The sequence below is a fragment of the Calypte anna genome, chromosome 10 (assembly GCF_003957555.1).
Source record: "Calypte anna isolate BGI_N300 chromosome 10, bCalAnn1_v1.p, whole genome shotgun sequence".
NCBI classification, from domain to species: domain Eukaryota; kingdom Metazoa; phylum Chordata; class Aves; order Apodiformes; family Trochilidae; genus Calypte; species Calypte anna.
The window spans coordinates 7,865,345-7,879,189 of record NC_044256.1 but is presented as its reverse complement, the minus strand read 5'-3'; the positions used below and the strand labels follow the sequence as shown (position 1 = coordinate 7,879,189).

The 13,845-nt window shown below is 38.4% G+C and overlaps 1 protein-coding gene across 3 annotated transcripts in view; it reads right to left on the bottom strand.

The window, feature by feature from the left end:
- Positions 1-13,845, bottom strand: part of TLN2 (talin 2) — a 154,137-nt gene that overhangs the window by 11,014 nt on the left and 129,278 nt on the right. For all 3 annotated transcript variants that reach the window (XM_030456686.1, XM_030456687.1, XM_030456688.1), the window contains 5 exons: positions 13,572-13,688; positions 11,186-11,371; positions 6,543-6,650; positions 4,300-4,405; positions 333-457 (listed from right to left, as the gene is read on the bottom strand). In XM_030456686.1, the coding sequence (XP_030312546.1) occupies positions 333-457; positions 4,300-4,405; positions 6,543-6,650; positions 11,186-11,371; positions 13,572-13,688 (642 nt within the window). The remainder of the gene's footprint in view (positions 1-332; positions 458-4,299; positions 4,406-6,542; positions 6,651-11,185; positions 11,372-13,571; positions 13,689-13,845) is intronic.

Below are 13,845 nucleotides of genomic sequence, written 5' to 3'. Positions count from 1 at the left end.
CTTTTCACATCAGTTAAATGTGTTTGGAAACAGAAAAGTAAATGATCAATAGTAATGCTACTGTAATTCTTAAAGGCATTTCTAACATTTAGCTTTTCTTCCTTTGCTTACTCATGGCTGGTACTTGAATCACTGCCTGAAAAGCATCTTTTTACCCTCTTCACTGGATGGCTCAGTCCCATCCAGTGTAGTGTCTATTGGCACTGAATCTGATGCAAGGTTTGATTGCTTATAACATTCTTGTGGACAGTAACAAAGCATACGTCAACATATGGGCTAGATGCATCTTCTGCTTTATTAACTCGAAAGAAACAATGGGGATGGACACTCACCTTTGGCTTGGCTCTTGGTTTCAGCTGCTCTAACTTCTTTGCTGCAGCCTCAATGGATGCTGCAGCCCCTAGTAGCTCTGTCTCAGCAATGACTGTTGGATCTTCAGGATCCACCCACTCCGTCCCTGAAATTAATGGAGACGAAGACAATAACTCCAGTGCCCCTGTGAGCTGCCATTCAAGCAGAGTGATTTACAACCACACTTCAAGTGTCAAACACGGAATGCGCATTGCAGAAATCTGATTTTAGTACCACAATGGCACAAAAGCCACTGTAGCTTATGCCACTGAGAGCAGAATGTGAGTCAGAGTGAAAAAAAGTATTTAGCAGGATTATTCTGTTATGAAAATAACTTAAGAACTTTGTAAGCAAAGCAGCTTTGGAAAGGGATACTATCCATACTGGGAACAAAACCAGCTCTCACTCAGCTTTGGCTTATCAAAGCTCTTATCAATATGGTTCTTAACTTGACTAAGTTGCAAAGTACATTGAGAAGGACATTGACAAAGAGGACAATGTTACAGACAACAATCATCTGCAGGACACTTTTCAGTCTCTTTTTTGGCAGTGGTTAGAGATGATGCATTGACTGAAGAAAGCATGCTTTTGGCAACATGTTTCTAACAATACTGCAGATGAAGCCAAAGGAGTTTCTGTACCACAGAAAAAAGAGGTGGTTTTTTGTTTGTTTGTTTTTGGGTTTTTTTTTTTTTTTTTTTTTTTTTTTTTTTTTTTTTTTTTTTTTGAGGGAATGTGGGTGGGCTGACTTTTTGGTATTTTCTTGGCTCAAATAAATTTTATATGTCTGCCAAATGAATACTTGGCTGTAGGTCACCTCAGATTTTTCTGAGCTCTCAATGCATTATTATTTTCAATTTCATAACATTATTCTCTGAATGACAAGATTCAGAAAGCATCCATGCACTAGACTGAGGGAAAAAACAAAATAGCCAAAATAAAACTCAGATGGAGAGAAACAGAAAACCATGAAGAAAACTTATAAAGTTCATAACTACAAAGGGCAAGGGGAGAGAGCGATGTCACAGATGAAAACAGAAAAGGATGGGAAGCAGTGTACACCAGGCAAAGGAAGACCAAGCTAGAATGAAAAAAACAGAGGGAAAACACAAAAAGAGGCCTTTTTGAACTTACTGGAACTTGATCAGAATGTTTGGGTGAATCTAACGTCAACTGAAATATTAATTGTTACTAAGGAGGAGTGACTGGGGGGAGGGATACTGGCACTTTGCATCAGGAACAGCATAACCCATCTCTGATCCAAACATCAAAGGAAAAAACATTGAATGCTTAGGGTAACATTGCTCCAGCTCAAGAATGAGGTACTTTCTGCTGTGGATGATCAAAAAACAGGAGAACACAAAATGACCCACTCCTATTTATTATGTTCTGGCAGAAAATGAAGTTCACTGTAATCCCAGTGAGCTATGTTTCATGCTGCTAATCCCTATAGAGTATATATATAAATATATATGTTTTTTTACCAAAACATAACTGTAGTCCGTTTCTCAGCTCAAATGGTGTCCAAGAGTAATAAATTCTATATTAAACCCTCATATATAAGAGGAAGGAAAAAGAAATTGATACAGGCAGTATATATAAACACAGTCAAAACCAAACTTGTGAAATAGAGCATTTCCTTTAAAAAACAAAACAAAACAAAACCAACAAAATAAAAACATTTCACAAAGGTCAAAACATCTATGTGCTAAATTTGTTAGGAGACAGAATTTTATCATGTATCTATAAATGAAAATATAAATGAAAATTAAGAATGAAAATGAGGAATGAGAAATGACATTATTTTTAAAAAAATTAGTTTCCACAAAAAAAAGCTTCTTAAGTGAACTTAAAAGAAATCTCCTACAGGCAGTAAGTGAAAAGTAAGAAAGAAAAAGGAATTTTTCACTTTACTGAATAAGAATTAAAATTCAGGAAATACTGGAAATAAACATCTTCACAGATGAGGACAATAAAAAGATTCTATAAAAGCAGCTAGAAAATAGAAAAATCCTGACACTGACTTGGCTTGTTAGCAAATGGAAACAGAAATTTCAAAACATAAGAGTGCAGAAAAGGCTTAAGAATTCAATAAATTTACCTGAACAGGCTAAAAGCATAATATACATTAGTTTTATATGAAACAGAGTAACTATCAAGATATAGAATGAAACAAAAAACAACATGTAAAAAAGGAATCCCCATCTATGAAAAGTGTTTTGTCATGATTCTTTTCCAAGGAATGTGTACTGATACAAGCAGGAAATAACTGAGGAAAACCTGCAAGTCCATATTACAGAGGATATAGGGTAGTATAGGGTCCTCTGGCCTAGCTTAGGAAGGAATGATTGAACAAATACAAATTTACTAGAAGCCTTTAGTTGGGGTGAACAGAAAACAAATTTTATTACACTGCTTTATTCAAAATATTTTACTGTAGCATTCTGTTACCTATGAGATCAGAATGCTCAGATGCCTTTCTAGTGGCTGTGAGGATTTCTTTAGACTGAAGTTCCCAGTAAGTCTGGTAGTGGATGTGCTTCAGCAGTAATGGTCTAATGTTTAATAACAGCACCCTTCATAGATATAAAGACAGAAATGTTATACTACAAGTTTTCTTGCATCGCTGGACAAAAATTGTACTAAACAAGTTGGTCTCTGAGAATAAACACCATTACTCTGTTACAAAAGCACTGAAGTTCTGCTAAGCAATGGAATTCATTGCTTGCTTCAGTGCTGAATTTCTATTTAGAATCACAGATTGTCCCTTAGGAAGGGACACACAGGGATCACAGAGTCCAACCACCCTGAATCCCATGTCCATGCTGGCTTCCTGAAGCAGTGGTCGATGCCCCATGCCTGGCAGTGTTTAAGAGGCATTTGGACAATGCTCTTAATAACATGCTTTAACTTTTTGCCAGCTCTGAAGTGGTCAGGCAGTTGGACTAGATAGAAGGTCATTGCAGGCCATTGCCAACTGGAACTATTTTATTCTAGTTTGCATTTTTAGTTCCATTCCCTAAGGAAAAGAGACTCATGCTGTTTGTATGAAAGCAGGCTACTCTCTGTATGTGCATATCCAAGGACATACTTGTTCAACCTTTATGAATTTTGAGTTCATTAATTAATTTCAAGTGTATCTGATAAAAAGACATCAGTATAAAAAAATATAGTTTCTACAAGTTGCTTCAGGTATTTTATCTCATGGGAACACTACCACATGAGCTCATAAAAAATAAACACTTTGGATATCAGGCTTCATGAGTTCTGTAGCTTACAGAACTATTGGCTTCCATCTTTCTTTGGATGAATCACAGATGTACTTCAAAGGACACTGCCTGTGGCAGAAGCTGTTTGCTGTACCAGGTGAAAAGCATGAGCTGAAAAAGACCATGAACTCCAAGAGAGAAGAGACTGTCACAGACAGTTCCTTCTGAAGCAACCTGAAAATTAAGACTCCACCCCTGCCTGTGCCATATGAAAGCTTGGTAAGAGTAGGCAGATCACAAAAAATATCCAAACAATGAAACTTTGCACAGAGGCCAAGTAATTTTCTGCTCCTCATTCTGTTGAGAAGTTATTCAATTCTAAGAATTCAGAAAATCATCCAGACCGCAATTTTCTGAAGTCTCATTGTTTCAGTAACATACTTTGAAGAGCAGGACCCAGAAAGAGGACAGTAAGCACTATAAAACCTAAAACTGACATCATTACTAGAGGCTGAATATTAATGCAATAATATTATATACTTTATTCCCTTTTATTTGAAGTTATTTGAAGTCAGAAAGCAACTATCACTGCAAAGCAAAGGACTTGTTTTGACTGAACAAACATGAGTGTAAGGAAAGGAACCAGCCATCTGACTGTTTCAAACTAAAAAAAAAAAGGCAGATCATCATCTCTGGAGTAAAAAGCACACTGTGCAAGCAGCAAGGCTGCCCAGCTCACCTTTCATTGCTTCTGCTGACTGGATGAGCTCTGTTACAGCACCAGCAATCCGCTTGGAGAAAGAGGCCAATTGATGCTTTAGTTCTGGAGTTGCTTTTTGAAGGATCTAGGGACAAAAACCAAAAAATGTAATACTCTATATTGGTACGGATTCCAGAGAATGCTGGAACATTCTCAAGGCACACTTTTGAAAGGTTTACTTTATACAGCAACCAGCTGAGAGAAAACATGACTGCAGTGAGAAAAAGGAAAAGTCAGGCATTCAGATGGTGAAGTTGAATTCCTCCCCTGAGGAGGAAATACATTTGTCTTTTTAATTACCATGCTGTAAGAAGAAATTATGAAGGCTAAATTCTGGAAATTCATTTATACTTAAAACTATTTAAGAGTACCAGACATATAGAGAGATTTGAGAGTAAAACAAGAGGTTGAGTTTCCAAAAATCAGTCAGTTGCGGATTTTCTTAATGTTTTCCACAAAATCCCTTGCAAAGCAGCTCTGAAAACCAGGTGTACATTTAAAAATACATTTAATCTTTTCATAAGCATGTTTCCTATTTGCAGTCAAACGCCTAACCCCTTACTTTGATGGAATAGACTAAACTGAATTGTTTTCTTAACTTTGCCAAGTGAGAACTCTGACATGTAAGAAATCCTCTCCCTCTGGAGCTGCCATTCAGTGAATAGGTAGACTGGTCTCCTGCTTCCTAAGGATGGTTAGTCACCTCGTGTCCATATTAAACCAAAGTACAAGAACTTTTGATAACTAAACAATCTCCAGTGCCAACAAAAAGTAACAGCGTGGTTATAACTGTGCACTGCATAATCCATCAGTATGGCAGAAACTGAGCGTTGAGCATCTCAAGGGTTATCTTCCAAAATATGTCCAAAAACACATGAATATGGTCAGTACTATAGCAAAGAATGGCATTTTCTGCCCCAGACACTGTTACAACACCAGTGCTATCTATGATACTGGTGGCAATGTTGGAACTGAACAACTAGATAGACTTTTAAAACTAGGAGGTTTAAAAACTGTTTTAAAGCCAATTCAGTACTCACAGCATTCTCATCCCCTGCAGGGTCTCATACAGCCATGGCATGAGAGCAACCACAAAAGCTTCAGACTTCCACTCAACTCAGCACACATCCATACTGACCAAGATGGAGCATATGAGTGTGCAGTAGAGTAGATCAGATCAGACTTAAACCTTGCTAAGAATACAACTTACAGGATGTTTTACACTATTTTGTGCTTGCCCAACAGCTTTAAATAGTGTGTTCCTGTGCCCTTCCTCTAGCTAGCTGGCTGGAGGAATATTCCTTTGAGCAATCAAGTCAGTTTCATGTCACTTGCACAATGCAACTTCTGCACAATACACTGGCTTAAAAAATCTCCGATATGGCATCTGACAGATCTTGTGCCTAGAAGTATCACTTAAAATATCACAAGAAATATGGCTGCTGAATAGTGCTCCTTGGCACCCCTATGTTGAGACACCCACACAACCATCCCTAGTCTTACTACTAAAGACATCACTGAAGTTTCTAACAATTGTATCACAAGGTGCCACATGGACTGATTAAACATTTCTAATGTAAGGTGATGTGTGTTTTGAGAGGTTATAAGTTTAATGAGAGAGTAGACCTAGGGGTTCTCTAAATTACCAGAGTAACTGCAATCAGGAGGCAACAGGATTGTCGGATGCTGAAAACATCATGCTGTTGTTTTCTTTTATCTAAGCAAAACAAATCTGAGCTACAATGTGAAGTTAGCAAGAGTGTGTGTATGTCAGGAGAACAGCTCAGCTACCCATTGGTAATGCTGACCTGGCATTTGGAAATGGCACTGAGTAGGAACCTCTTCTTTTTGTGGAATCAAGACTGCAAAGGGTGTGTAGACGGGTGTTCATAAAGATAATGTAACCTCTTTGGTCTGGGAGGACAAACAAGAATGGTTAATGTTTATATTAGGCTTAAAGAAACCGGTTTGTCAGGGAAAGTTTTTAGGTCAGGATGTGTTCTGCCTCCAGAATTGATCCAGAATTCAATTCCATTTAAGTGCTTCCAGTCTTCCTCCTGCTCACAGTTTGAGCTCAAGTTCTGAGTTTACTTCAGCTTTCTTTTTCTGAATAACAAAACTGCTCATAGTCTTGTGACAAACTGATAAAAATGTGTACCTGTCAGCCACTTCAGGAAAGATGTCAGAGATTACACTGTGCATGCAGACTGACTCCTCCTTACCAGGAGAACATGTTCCAGAAGTTCCAAGTATCCCAGGGTACATTCTGTTCCAAAGCGCAGAGCTCTCTCTCGGACTTCTTCACTCACATCTGGGTGATATGATGCTTGCTGAACAGAAAAAAATTACATTAATGCCCAAAGTTCCTCCCTCAAGAGAAGGTCAACACAGAAAAGATAAGGTAAAGAGAAGGAAAGAGATTTTTTCATAACACTCAAATGACATGTGAGCTTGAGGGACAGTTCTTTCTGTTGTAAAGGTGTAAGCAAACTGCACTGGGAAGACAGCAGAGCTCCAGTGCCCGAGCATGGAATTGGGAACACTTCTTTTATCAGCACATCCACCCGTGTAAGACTCCTTCCTCCTGTCGAGGCTATTTCAACCATTTTATTTTTTAATAAAAAGTGAAAACAGTGGCCTCTTCATGTCCTGTGTTTTCTATAATAAGCTCCTAGGGGGCTTTTTTTTTTTTTTTTTTTTTTTTTTTAACATATGTACAAGTTGTTAGAAAGTGAAAAAGCCTACAAATCTATAAATCTTTCATTTCCTCTCACAAACATTTCCTTCCTCCCCTGCAGGCTCTTCCACTCGGACTGGGGGGGTTATCTCACTGCTCACTTATTTTAAGCCCTCCCCGCAGCCCTCGGCACCCCCAGAAAGCACTGCTATGATTTGGGCCTGGAACTGGTCTGTGGGCTCCCTCTGCTGGGAAGTTCAGGATCAGCAGAGCACGAAAGCAGCTCTCCATCAGCAACTTTCAGCTGCTCATCTTGACAAAAAAAATCATCTGAAGGGAAAGGCGATGCAAGGAAACAGAACAGGATTTTCTGCACCTTCAGCATAACTCAAACGGTTTCTAGAGGCGCAAAAAATCCAGAACATAATTTTTCATTTTCAAACAGGAGAAATGTACCTCCTAATGTTTCACATGTCTAGATTTGAAGCACCCTACTATCTCCTTCTTCTGTACTTAATCATTATACACATTTAACAAACAAACATACAAAAAAATAAAATTCCTTTCATGCTTTGCTATCAACATATTTTGGAAGCATTTTTAAGGTTCAATGAGTCTTAACACAAACCATGTACTCCACATCAGACTAATGAGGAGATAAAGACATGCTAAGACATTTCTGTAACCCAGAAACATCCCAACAAATATATCCCCATACCATTTAGAACTCACACAGAAATGGCACTTTTCCAGTCTTACCCAGAAAATGTGTCCAAAGAACGAGAAAACACATTTATTTCCTCATGCTGAGGCTTCTCTTCACTATCAGCCCTTATTTTCTCTGCATGTTCTTCCAAAACATGAAGGCAGCAAGCACTACTTAACTCCAGTCCTGCAGCTTGCAGGCCATCAGCACTGATGAATAACTTGGAGTTAAAATGTACTGAGACAGCTGGAGTCAAACACACAGTGCTGTTTGAAGGAACTTGGAGAATTCACATAGTCCAACCTCCTGCCTTACAGCTGTGTCAACATTAAATCCAGAGCAGTTCACTTCAGTCTTTGAAAACCTCCAAAGCTGGAGACTTCACATACTTTGAACCCTGTCTCAATGCTTAATTATCCCCATAGTAGAATAACTGGAAGTTCTCATGTTTCAAATTTTGACCACTGCATTTCCTTCCCCTGCCATGCACCTCAGGCCCATAGCCCAGCACTGCATCCCCTCTGCAATGTCCAGGTAGGTTTTAGAGGGCCCCCAAACACATTTCCCCAGGCCCAGGAGGCAGCTTTTCAGTGTCTGCTCACAGGCTGTGTGCTCAAGCCCCAGCCATCCGGGTGGGCTCTGCTGAGCTTGCTCCAGTTTCATCTGTGCCTTTCTTTGTTTGGAAAGCCCCAAACTGGATGCAGCATTCTAGATAGAGTCTAATGACTGCTGGGAAAAGGTAAATAACCATATTCCTCAATCTACAGGCTATGCAATGATCTAAATCATTGATGCAATTATTTTCTCTGCTTTTGACAGACCTTTCATACCTGTTTCTTTTCCAACAGCAGTCATTCCAAGTCATGATATTACACACAGATTACTTACTGCAGAGTTACAAACAGGTAATAGACAGGAATTGTTATTATCTTAGGGCCTGCTCTAACCTTCAGTAAATGTAATTACAGCATTTCCACTGACTTAAATGAGCACTGTTGTGGTTCATTATACCCACTGTAATCAACCTGATTGTCTCTTGAAATGATACCTACTTAATAAGCATAGAATTAGTAATGAGCACTGTAAATTCATGTGTAGCAGAAGGAGCCCAACCATATACATACCAGCTAAGCAGTCTCTCTCTTATACTACTTGCCTTAGGCAGCTGGCAATGAAATGGAACTTAAATTTAAATTGCTGACACCAGGGAATTCTGAGCTTTGTTCTTTACAGTCCTACCACAGATGACATACATGCACTTTTACCTTAGCCAAAAGGATGTCAAAATCTGATTATTTGTCAGTGCTTATTGTACAAACTAGCTTAATCACCCTGGACAGTATCTGTCAAATGTCACAAAACCCAAGCTCCACTGCATTATGCTTTATGGCAAAGCAAGGCTAAGACTGCTGGTGTCTGCCCCTAAAAGTCAAGGGATGTGGCTTATCATGGAAATATCTGATAAAGCATCAATTTGCAGAAACTAACGGAGTAAGATTATTAAGTCTCTACATTAAATTTGTAGAAACAGGGTTTTTTAAACAAAGTCTGGTACAAATTTTTTATTTAAAGGCTTCATTAAATGACATGGATACTTTGTAATACAGTTTACATAGAGCTTAAAATTATTATACCTGGAGACTTTTTCTCCTGTTTGCTCAAAAACTGTTGATTTTAGGAAAGCTACACAAGATAGAACTAGATCTTAAGCCTTTGCCTTTATTGTTCTAAACCACTCTCTAGGAAATCTGCTGTTAAGTTTGAATGTTCCTTATTAAATTAGATTAGGGGAGACTCATTCACAGAGGAGTTTAAGAATACCTCCTGTTTAAGAATACCTCCTTGTTGGTGTATCAGTACAGGCTAAATAAAATGATTCCCAGATATTTTCCTACTGTAGATTTCTTTCTTTGTGAAGATCACAAATGCTTTTCCAGCATCCCTGACCTCCATTGTTCACCTTGCAAGAAGTTGCAGCCTGTTGGACCTTGGAGTAATGCATGAACTCTGAGACTATTAAATTAGCTGGGAGCAAATGTAAGCACAAAAAGATGAATGTTCAGCATTAAATGTTCAACATAACCAGGGGGGCTGTGCTTTGTATAAGTGAATGTGTTCATAATATTTTTGGAAATAAAGGATTCTCTTGCTGAGAATTTGCTGCCTGTTCGAAACAAAAATGTGGCTGCACTTCCAAATGAAAAAGGATACTTAGCATGCTCCAGCAGCTGAATTCATGCCTGAATTATCTGTCAAAATGTTGCACAACTATAAACTGTTCTTGGCCTCCCCTTAGAAGTTTCTATTAACTGGATTGTGCCTAAGACATAGTAGGCTATGGTAGTTCTCATGTTTGTCTCTCACTTTTCCCATGCACTTAGTGCTGCTTTGTTTTGTTGACCTTCTGAGTTTATGAAGTGGAAAGGACAGAACCAAAGTGTGAAGTATGCAAAGTGGCTGAGGTCTGTTAGACACTAAAACCCTGTCAGAAAAAGAAGTTTAAAAAAGGCTTTATTCAATCTTTTCTTTATTATCTAGTTCTAACTTATATTGAAAGCTGGACTTTTGTGCAAGGATCATTTTCAAAACAAGATTAACCTGGGCAGTATTAGGCTAAAAATTAATCTAGGAATGACAGGCAGTTAGGATTTGACCAAACACTGAAAATCTGACATCTTACAGAGCAGACCATTATTTTACTGACAGTTCCATACACATAAAGGTTAAAAAATAAGTATAATTTACAGGTAAAGGAACTTTACTGTTACAATTGAAGACCAAAAGGAATGAAGTCTTTATAATTTTTTAATGTTTTGTATTTTTTTTTAATGCATACTTAGGTCTTTTTTATTATCAGAACAAAGCCAAACAGCTTAAGAACCATTTATATGACACGTTTCCCCCAGAGCTCAAGTCAGTTTTTGAAACTTGTCTAAGCTCAAGCAAGTGTAGAAAACAGGATACCAATATTTTCAGTGCAAAGACAAAACACACTTTTGAAAAGCACAGAAACCAAGCAAACTGACAGGTTTGGTTAAGGGGCAAAGGAATACTAAAGCCATACTTAAATGATTCCTTTTGTTATTCCTTTCATTTTTCCTAGAAATACTGAAATAAGATTTGAGACCAGAGGATTATCTCTATATTCTACCAGTTGCATGGGTTGTCTTTCAGCTTAAGACTGAAAACTACAAAATTTTATGTGAAATAAAACTTCTCATTTTCACAAAAAGAAAACAGTCAATATCAGTGCTGCTGGTTTTTTTTTGTTGGTTTTTTTTTTTTGTGCATAGCACTGAAAATCCTTTCTGAAAGGCATTCTCTTAAAATTATCAGAACCATTTTCTCATATGAAAAGTAGAGCATTAATATAGAGAAAACTGAACAGAAACCATAGCATTCAAGGGATTTAGAGACACACACACACACACACACCCCAAGAAAAAAAGAAATTAGTCTTAGGCAAGGAACTAAATCTTTACCTTGCAAGCTGTCAGCATGTCAGATACTGCTTTGCGGCTCAGATTTGCTGTAGCAATCACATCCTCCTGCCTGCATGAGTTCCCAGCTGCAACAGCTTTGGCAGTTGCCATGGTGATTCCTTTCGTCATCCGGATTGATTCTTCAGGTGATGATGTCTTTTCTGGAACGTGGCTGGACTGAAACACCTAAAAGTGAAAGCAGAAGGAAAACCTGATACCATTCAAGCCAAAACAGAACAACCACAAAAGGGACAGCAACTGGAAGCAGCCTTAGAGCAGCAGGAAATTAGAAACATGTTCAGAGTACTTGAGTATCAGCCTTGCTTGTCAAGAGGCTGGTCCTGATAAGCCTGCTCACCTAGAGACAGCAGAGAGAAACAAGAAGCTGAGGGAAGCACACCAAGAAAATTTAACCCATTCATCTCATCTGCAATCTACCTACCTAGATGGTAGTTTGTTGCAGACAGCTATCCAGAGTGTTACATGATCAAAAGGATCACTGTTCCTTTAATGAATTTTTTTTTATTCTGACTGCTGTTTAGATAGTCTACTCAGAAGAAGAGATACTTCCCTGCAGTGCTGGGCCCTACTAAGCTTTTATTGCTACACAGTGAAGGAGAGACTGAGAACATCACTAAAATATTCAGATGTCTCAAAAAAGTGGAGGTGGAGCATTGTCTCTTATGCTATATTTAGTCTCCCTTAGAGACCTAAAGATAGAGTTTTGCAGAGTGAATTGTGGGAAAATAGTTAAAATTATTGGACAGTACACACTCATGAATACTGAAAAACATGAATGGTGGCAAAATGTAGGTTAAGAGCTGGATAACCTTATTTTTATCTTTTATTTCCTTGTCCCAAGCTTTAGTCTCTATCCCCTTGCCATTCTTTAACTGTGCAGTGGCAATTTGGAGTGCACAATTAATGAGAAGAGGTTTCTTCATCGAGCAATTTAAGCAGTCTGGTGGTCACTGAATGCAAATGTCTGGGCAAAAAATAAGCCTGGCTAATCTCATGCTTCCAGTTCATCAGCTTTTGACCTTCTCAATACAGAAATAAAACAACGTTACAAAATATAGCTAAATATGTGAAGGACATTGCTCAACATTTCTTAGATTCAGTCCTTGGAGTTGCAGGTCAAGCTTGATGCATCTCCTTGAGCACATACACACCATACTTGGTTCCTCTCAACCCTCTCCGAGCACTCCACTTCTCTCCCTGTGAAATGGCTACCACCACCACCACAAACCCATTCCTTAGCAATGCTGACAAAAGCAAAAGGAGGAGGAGGAACATTTCAGAGATACCAACCAGACTGAGAAAGCAGATCTGATAATGTGCAATCCTTCAATGACAGAGATGGAAAGGTTTTAGGTTGGAGTTATGAGAAGGAACTGAGCCAGGACTTCATGAGGGTACATAACAGTAACATACACTAGATATTAAATAGAACATTCCTGACCAGGTAGGGAAGCAAAAGGTTTTTCACTGCTGCAGACACTGTATCAATTCCCAACAACTACATACAGATATTAAAAAAAAATAAATTATTTCTTCATTAAAACAGCATTGCTCACACAATGAAAATGAGATTTTTTTTATGGAGAGCACTTGACAAGGCAAAATTGTGCCAGTACAGTTACAGTTGTAAAATCACAGACCACACAGCAAAGTGTTCTCTGCTGAAGACTGTGTCTATATTTTTTAAAATAAAAATGGACTGTAAGTAAAGGAAGGAAAAGAAGTCTGGCTTCTTTACAAACATGTGAGTATAACTCCCATCTAGCTACAACTGGTGTACAAGTAAAAAAAAGTATTAACTGAAATAACTGAAAGCTGCAGCTCAGAGGCTGGACTTTTATATCTTAAAGATAAAAGAAAACAATTGTCATTATATAAAAACCTTAACTGGGAGGGAATTCCTTGCTATTGCTCATTACTGCTCAGACAGAATATCAGATAGCAAGCTATGTATCCCCAGTAGTATCATTTCATAATACGAGAAATATAGAAACAAGATTAAACTGCAGGGGTAACATGGCCGTGATTCCGAGGAGACATTACCAGAGCCAGGATCAAAAGGAAGTGAACAGCATTGGACACAGAAACAATCTCTGTAATGAATGTTAATGTCTACAGTGCAAAGAAACAGCTGCTTCCAGATCTGTACATGACAGCACCACTCTGTATCTCAAAGTGGGGACTGGTAGTGACTGAGGGGGCATTGTAATTCAACTTTCACAGATGATTTTCAACAAATAGAGGGGATGAAACTGCACCCAACACACAGCAAAGCAGTAAAGCACAGCTTGAGGAGGAGTGTCAGGGCAAGCTGTGTAAGAGCAGACTTTCAATAACTGCCACACAGAGCAATTTTGTTCTGTACCGTGAGTTCCTGTTTGATGTATTCAATTGTGGCCTCAAGAGCTCTTGTCCCTCGAGTAGCTTCATCTTCTACTGCTTTAACAGTCTTCAAAAGTGATGTGACATTTGTTACCATCACCTGAAGAAGAAAGAGGCAAAGTCAAAACTACGTGATTGCTTCCTCCCATTTTCCAGACAGCAGGGTATGAAACAAGGATAATTAAACAAGGTGGCATTATTACTTCTGACAGTCTTAAGATGTACTAACTCTCTTGTAGGCCAGTTTCTGAAAGCCA